Source organism: Gossypium hirsutum, chromosome D07, assembly GCF_007990345.1.
Source record: "Gossypium hirsutum isolate 1008001.06 chromosome D07, Gossypium_hirsutum_v2.1, whole genome shotgun sequence".
Classification (NCBI taxonomy): domain Eukaryota; kingdom Viridiplantae; phylum Streptophyta; class Magnoliopsida; order Malvales; family Malvaceae; genus Gossypium; species Gossypium hirsutum.
The window spans coordinates 39211396-39220125 of record NC_053443.1 but is presented as its reverse complement, the minus strand read 5'-3'; the positions used below and the strand labels follow the sequence as shown (position 1 = coordinate 39220125).

Below are 8730 nucleotides of genomic sequence, written 5' to 3'. Positions count from 1 at the left end.
TCGGTGCGGAACAGGCTCTTATGGAATATTTGTCTTGTTCAAAAGCTCGATCTTTGCTTTCAAGATCTGTTCATCTAGGTATAGTTGTCGCTCTTGCAAGAACTCCAGCAATGGTTGTAAAGTAAGAGAAAAGAAAAGGTTGAGAGACAGAGGGAGCAAATCGGTTGAAACTTGAGCAAATCGACAGAAGGCAGAAGGAAGGAAGAGGAGACGCAATGGGAAAGCCAATCAGGAGGGTAAAACAGGGAGGGTAAACGAAGCAGCACCTAAACTGAGCTTTGGGGATGTATTACAAATTGGTGAATTTCACCGATTAGGTCAGGAATGTATTACACCCATAATAGCATTACCATGAACCAAACAAGGGAATAAATGAGGCTTAAGTGGGGCCCACTGATTAGGGGTGTATTGGCTATGCCAATACACCCAACCAAACATGCTCTTAATGTATTTGAGTAGTATCTAACACGGTGGCTGGCCAAGCCTTTATATAGGCTTTTCAAATATTTTCTTAATCTAATTAGAAAACTAAAACTAAACAAACTCCTAATTATTTTAATTTTAAATGGAAATTCCGCCAAGGGCTTTTAATTGGGCCTCTTGGACTGAATATTTACATAAAAATTTAAACTAAGTATTTAAAAAAAATAAAACTTTACAAATTGGGTCACTTTGACAATTTGGCCTGATTTTCAAGTAAGCATGGTTTGTCTTCTTGTTTGGGCTTGGGTTGGGCCTTTGTGACTCGTATCACCTACTTTGTTGTAAAACTATATTACAACTCGACCTGTATACTTGTGGATACCGCCTTGTTATACTATATTTTATTACAATATTCACACTCTAGACGTTAGTACGTCTAGAGGCAGTCAAAAGCCGGGAACAATACAATTTTGTCTCACACAAAGTATAGATACTTTTTGGGAAAAGTTTATTACTATAAATATCACAAATCTGGTCAGTTTTCAAAAGTTTAAACTTCAACTTTAGATCAAAATTTTTTTCTAAACTGGATTTGATACATGCATAAATAGGGTGAAATTTATTAAATTTCATTCACCAAAATTGCCAATTTTTAATTTTAGAAAATTAGCAAACTTGCGACAACTTTTTGGATGGGATCTAGGCATTTCCGGTGGATATGTCTTCATGGTGTTTGAAGATCTATCTCTTAGCTTTGAAACGCACTTTGAATCACTCGATTTTGAGTTCGGGAGCTCACGTTATGACCATTTTAGTGAAGATTGCACGAGCAACATTTCTAGACAGGATAATTACGGAAATTACGAGTTTCGGGCTTTTAGTTTGAGTTTAAATCATATTGAGTTCGGGTTTTAGGCTTAATTTTTATTATATAAAAGCCCAATATTGTATTTATAAGCTTTTATTATTTTATTATTTTTTATTATAATTTTTTTATAATTATTAAGTATTTTAAGTTATTTAAGAGTTTTACGTCAACAAGAAAGTTTTGTTTAAAACTACTTATTGTTTAGATTAATTAGAGTTTTTGTACACTTTAGAGTTTTATTTGGATGTACTTAGCTAGCCTATATAAAGGCTTCTTCATTATTCATTAGGGAGATAATTGTTTTCATTAATAAAGTTTTCAACTATTTGAGTTTGTTTCTTTGTGCAAGATTTCTTTTCTTGTGATTTTTAGAATTAGTTTTCTTCTCGATTTTCTTCAATGAGTCGTGGGAATTCACCCTTCACCCTTCAAATTGCCAAGGATTATTTCTTGGAGGGTTGATTAGAGTCATTAATTGAGTTTGTTGGGATCTATATCTTAAAGGGTTCAATTGGACACTTCTAAATTTTGTTCCATAATATCCATCGGTTTATTGTTCCATCTTCCACTTTTAAATTTTGTCTATTTATTTATTTATTATTTTGAATATTTATTCTTAGTTCTTTACTTTCTTATTTTAGTGTTTTCATTTCAGTTAATTTCTAAATTTGTTTATTTCTTCTTTCAGGTCACTTCCAAATCTTTCCTTCTTGAGTGAAAAAAAACTTGAATTCGATCCTAGTCTGCTTCCTCCACTTCAATTCCTTATCAGGATTTTTCCAATACTTAACATGGTCATATAGGTGATAGAAGTCTTCGTGTGCGAGGGTAAAAATAAATTCATGAGAAATTAACTGAAGACTTGGCGTATAACCATGTCACTTTCTTCAAGGTTCTATTCACCTCCACCTATATTTTGGTGTACAAAGAGTTATTGACAAATGAACCTCAATGATATAATAAAACTCAATAACTATTAGCGCTTTGCACTAATGAAATAGTCCACTAAACATTGAGTAATGTGTAACATGACTATTAATTTCTATAAAAAAAAGTTGTAGTAATTCTTTATAGAAAATTATAGAATGATAGAAGATAGAGGAAGAATAGAAATAATTTTTTCACTCCTATTTATAAGAATTATAATGTCTTTTCATAGAGACATACTTATCCAATGGGTTTTTTTTTCAGATAGATAAATCTCTTAAATAAACATAACTATTCAATAAACATTATATGAATAGTTATAATTTCAGATTGATTAATCAAGTGACATAATTTTCAATAAGAAGAGATGTTTTCATTTCTTTTGAATAATAATAACTCTTGATTAATAACAGTATTATATTTTTTGATTATTTATGACTTTCATTTATAATTTTTGGAACATTATATATTTTGAGAATGTTCGGACAAAAATTACCTCCACAAAGCAGTTTTTCACCGGATGGAAACTAGTAAACAAGGAAAAAAGAAGAAAAAGAGCAAGATTTGTCTGCACATTGCTTTGCCTAACGTATTATTAGTACTCTAACCGTAACGACAAGCTTTATCACAATGTTGAGTGTAATGTATAGTAGTCAAAATGCTGCACCATACTAAACAAAATGATAACAAGAAGGAAGCAATGTTATGGAGAAAGGGGACATGCTAGTTAAGAGATTGACTTAATATAAATTGTATGGGGTTTTGCTGTGATCTCCATAGTTATCTAGGCTATAAGTATTTTACTTCAACAAGGCTTTAGTAAATGGTGTTTTGTGTTTTCATCAGAGTTTAGGTTCAGTTATAGATTTAGGAGAATTTGATCATTGAATTAATGAGATTTTCTGGAAATTATGGAGATACAGTCTTACATCACCATGGCTTTTAAGTTTAGTTTTTCTATGTGCAGTAATGCGCTTTAGAGTTCATTACATGATTTCACTACCATAACGCCAATGAAATTGCACAAAAGAAATGAAGAAGTAATGAATTCCGAAACAAAATTATATACATGCACGACTAAAATACCATGGCTTAATCATTGGAAGTAATCCACCATCCCGTTTATGATAAATGGAAATGTCCAAAATACTTTACCCATTCTAAAATTAAATGTTCGTACCACGACAGGAAAATTCATATAAGGAATAAAGAAATAGTGAATTTGGATACATGCACGATTAGAATACCATGGCTTAACACCGTCCCATTTATGATCAATCAAAATGTTCAAAATTCATTACCCATTCTAAAATTAAATTTTAGTATTACGAAAGGAAAAATTATCATACTTTTAAAATGAAGAAAGCAACTTAAGGACATGTGAATGAAAGATTGATGGAATAGGAAATATGAGATTTGGTAAAAATAATATTTAAAGGAAATATATTAGAAAGATAAACGAATTTTAAAATGGTTGTATGGTATAATTGTATTTTCTTGGATTTTGTTATATTTTGTATTGAAATTTGATAAGGTAGTTGAAAATTTAAAAGATTGGTTGAACTGTGATTAGATCAATCAGACTGAAATTGATGATCTGATCAGCTTGTGATCTGATTTTGAAAACATTAGGAAGCATAGTTCATGTAGCTATATTTGAGTGAAGGACTTGAGGAACCTTTGAAATTTTGCTGCATCTCTTTGAGAAATCTATGGTTACGCAGAAAGGCAAAAACATAAAGCTATAACTTTTACAACCATAAAACATATTGCTAAATCACTAGTCTTTCTGATTTCACAAAGTTCAGCTTTAAAATTTAACTTCCACACCCTTGCCATATTTTAGGTCCCAATTGAATCCAATCTAAACCGTGATGCTTAATTCTGTCCTGAGTAAGCCATAAAAAGCCTGATATTTAATTAGTTTAATTCACTATGAACCAATGTTGACAGGTTTTGTATATTTGTACAAGTATAAACGGAAACTTATTTATCGGAAGCCTCATCTAGCCCGCATATCTGGTTGCTCTTATAATGGGGTGTCTTAAGGAGACAGAACTGAGAAGTTTTGTCTGTTACAGACTAGAACAATGAACATGAGGCCCCTTTCATGATTTAACCAGCTTAAAATCTAAACCAACTCACTCTCCAATGCTCAAGTTACATACCAAACACCATGTCAAGGTATTCTGCTAGCAGTGAATGCCAACCTGCTCAAACAGGCTCTTAGTGAGTAACTTGCTCCAGAATCCTACCCATATATCAATAAAGCTCCAAGTAACATCATGTTCATCTCCCATTTGTAGTCTCTAGGTGTAATCACTGTCCACAAGTTATGTTCCTCTTTTGTAATCAAATTCAGAAATCCCAAGTAAACAAGAATTCTAAAATGATTTATTGTAATCAACATCTTTTCATCTCTTTGTGAAGTCCTAACAATTCATATAACTTATCAGATTGGGGGTGTTCTTGATCCTTTGAAGTAAAATAGTTCACACAACCAGCCACCTCGATCCAACTACAACCAACAGCCTTCCGCATATCCTTTTCCTTCATTTCTTTTCTCACTCTATCAACACTTTCCCAGTTTCCTTCCCCTGCATATATATTTGAGAGCAAAACATGATATCCTATGGTACTGTTTTCTGTATCCATTTGAAGCAACCTCTTGGCCACAACTTCACCCAAGTCAGATTTTTGGTGAAGCCTACAAGATGCAAGAAGTGATCCCCAAATCTCCAAGGAGTTACCCATTTCACCTAATTGCTCAACAAACTCATAGGCTTCATAAACCCTCCCAACCTTCCCTAGCATGTCAGCAACACAACAATAATGCTCCATTGAGGGCTGGATGTTAAACTCCCTCTCCATTGAATAAAATATATGAAGGCCCTCATCAACCAACCCAGCATAGCCACAAGCTGATAGGACTGCAACAAAGGTAATGGCATCAGGCTGAATGCCGGAAACCTGCATTGAGCTAAACAAAGTGAGAGCTTTCTCACCCAACCCATGTTGACCATAAGCCAAGATCATTGTGGTGTATGTAACAGAATTTTTCTCAGGGATCTTAGAGAACATGTTTTCAGCAAGTTTGAGGACACCAGATTTGGAATACATGTCAACTAAAGCTGTTCCCACAAAGACATTGGAGTCCAACAAATTACGAACAGAAAATCCATGGAGTTGCTTACCTAAATCTATATTCCCCATTAGACTACATGCTGGGAGAACTGATGCCAACGTCACAGCATTGGGCACTACATTTTGCTGAAGCATTTTTCTAAAGACGACAATAGCTTCTTCAATAAGCCCATTCTGTGCAAGACCAGCAATCATAGCATTCCACGTGGCTTGATCTCTATTGCTTGAATTGCTTTTTTCAAAAAGTATCTGTGAATTCCTAATCAAGCCAGATTTAGCATACATATCTATAATATAACTGTCCATCCCCTCAAACTTAATGCCATGCCTAAGAAGATAAGCATGGGTCTGTTTTCCAATTTCTTGGTTTCTAAGATTTGATGCTGCTGAAAGTATAGCAGTTACAGTCACAGAATCAACCAAGAAACCTTGCTTCTGCATCTCATATACAAGTAATAACCCTTCATCATCCAACCCATTCTGTACAAAAGCAGATACCATGGTATTCCAAGAAATGACATCTCTTACAGGCATCTTATCAAAAATTTCAAATGATGTGTGAATTGAACCGCACCTGGAATACATAACGAGTATTGCATTGGCCACCATAAGTGGCAATTTTCGTTCATTCTTAATTACATAGGCATGTAGCTGTTCTGCCAAATGCAACTGCTGCAACTGTGAAACAGCAATTAATGCTGAGAGAAAAGTGACGTCATCAAAAACAGTTCCTAATTCCATAACTTGAATAAAAAGCTTAATTCCTTCAACCGGAACATTATTTTGAAGATACCCTCCAATCATAGTGTTCCAAATCTCTATATTTCTCAGCGAGCAATTGTCAAAGATCTTCCTAGCCAAATCAAGGCAACCAAGCTCTGCAAACATGGAAATTGCCGAACTAACAACAAAAAAGTTATCAACACATTCATCACCCGACTTGAGAAGCATCCCGTAAAGAACTTCAGCATTATTATAGTCCACTAAACCAGATATAGCTGGAAAAATGTTAACGAAACTAACTGCACTTTGTTTTATCCCTGTTTTCATCATATTCCTAAACAGCTTAACTGCTTCCAAATATCTCTCTGTCTTTACATACCACAAAATCATAGTATTCCAAGCGACCACATCTCTCTTACGCATCATATTGAATACTTTACATACCAAGTCATGTTTCACATAATCAAAGCCTTCAATATAACCACCCATTTCCTTATTATCCATAGAACTCAAACAAGTAGCATAAAAATTCAACAAAGCATTATACACGATCCTACTAGGATAGGTTAAACCCCGAATGAAATGGCAATGAACGGCTTTACCTATGCGAAAATTACGCGATAGAGCACAAGCTTTGAGGACAGAGGAGTAAGTATAGGAGTCGCATTTGGTGAGAGAGGAGCAACTCTTCATGTGTGAATAGAATAAAAGGGCTTCATGGGGCATATTGTTGCAAATGTAACCGATGATGATAGTGTTCCAAAGAACTGTTTTTGGTTGGGGAATTGTGTCGAAAAGCTGGCGGGCGACATGGGGTTGGCCTTGTTGGCATATTCGGCTAAGGCGAGAACGGATGGAAGGAGTTCTCAGAGTTGGGTTAGGGGGTGGAGAGCAGATGATGGTAGTAGAGGAATGGGAAGGGTTGTTGTTGGCGGTGCTGACGGTAGAGGGGGTGGTTGAAGGCGGCGAGATAGGGAGAGGGAGAGCCGAGGAGGCCATGAATGAGCTATAAGTGATAAGGTTGTTTCTTTAGCTTTTCTGGGCTCTCTCTATCATATTATGCAGGGGGTTTGTTTGATACACAGCTTTTAGCTAGTTGGTATTTAGCGGTGAGCAAAACTCGATTCGACTCGAAAAAATTAAAAAAAATTAAATTTCGAGTTAAACAAATCGAGTTATTCGAGTTAATCGAGTTGAGTTTTTGAATTCGAATAATTCAAATAATTCGAATAATTCGAATATCAAATTATAATATTTTACATTTTTACCCGAAACTCCCAAAACCTTTTTACTTTTCTCCCAAAATTTTTACTCCCTCCCACTTTACCCCCAAAACTTTTACTCCCCTCCCCTCCCCTCCCAACCCCCCAATCTACCTAAAATTCATTTACCACCAAAATTTTACTCTCCCATTTATTTTTTCTCAAAATTTTATTCCAAAAAACTCTTAAAACCTTTTATTTTCTCCCAAAATTTTTTCTCCCTCCCACTTTTCCCCTAAAACTTTTATTCCCTTCCCATCCCACCTCCCATCTACCCCAAACCCTCCCCCCTCCAATTTTTTTTAATATTTTCCCTCCAAAATTTTACTCCTCTTATTTACTTTCCCTTAAACTTTTATTACTCAAAACTTTTTATTTCCCCCTAAACTTTTACTTCTCACCTTTTACTCTCAAATAAAAAATCAAAATTATCCAAAAAAATCACTAAATATAAATAGTAATAATTTTATTTATATCTACTATTTATATTATTGAATTGTTTAGTCATATTGAATATTTATATTAAAATTAAATTATTAATTATGGCATAAAATATTCGTGTTAAAATTTTATATTGGTATCAATTTCACATTTTTAAAAAAAATAAATTTTATTAAAAAATCATATTTTTATATTTAATATATTTTTAATTCCAAAATACATAGTGGCAAGAATCTGAAGATAATTAAAACAACTAAGCAAGCAGATAAGCTAACCAATATATAAAAAATTAATAAATAAATTATGAGGTGATGAAAGTTAATAAAAAATTGATTAAGGTGGACAAATTTTATTACGATGGGTGACAGTGGTTACAATGACCCAAAATTATTTTTTAAAATTTAACTCGAACAAATATATTCGATTCGATTCGATTCGATTCGATTCGATTCGATTCGATTCGATTCGAATTCCATCTCACTCGACTTGATTCGAGAAAACTTCAAATAAAGTTAGGATGAGAAAATGAGATTCGAAAACTCGATTAACTCAAAAATTTTTGATTCGATTCGATTCGATTCGATCGAATGCTCACCCCTATTGGTAGTTAACAGTGGGTAAGGTTGGCTCAACGCCTCGATCTACATATTCTTGCCATTTGTTAACTTCCAATTTAGAATTTTCTTTTTCTTTCTGTCAAATTATTCACATTACTCAAATGTGTATTTACCGCTCTCTGGTGTAATATATTTTTTATTTTGTTATTTGATTCATTTATTTATTTTAAGATTTTAAAATATTTACTCATTTGATATAATAAAACATCATCTACCTAATAAATAATTTATTAGAATTTTTTTAATAAAATAATTTATTAGAATATTTACTTATTTTGCATACTCGTGCGATGCATAGATCAAATGTATGTTATTATTAATATTT

General features: G+C 33.4%; 1 protein-coding gene across 1 annotated transcript; it reads right to left on the bottom strand.

Moving 5' to 3' along the window:
• Nucleotides 1–3893: 3893 nt before the first annotated feature.
• Nucleotides 3894–7142, bottom strand: LOC107954753 (pentatricopeptide repeat-containing protein At3g22150, chloroplastic). Its single transcript, XM_016890410.2, has one exon. It carries the CDS (start codon nt 7082–7084, stop codon nt 4622–4624), a length of 2463 nt encoding a protein of 820 aa, XP_016745899.2. The 5' UTR covers nt 7085–7142; the 3' UTR covers nt 3894–4621.
• Nucleotides 7143–8730: the final 1588 nt, after the last annotated feature.

Coding starts and splice junctions, on each gene's coding strand:
- LOC107954753 (XM_016890410.2), bottom strand. CDS start 7,084: ATGGCCTCCTCGGCTCTCCCTCTCCCTATCTCGCCGCCTTCAACCACC.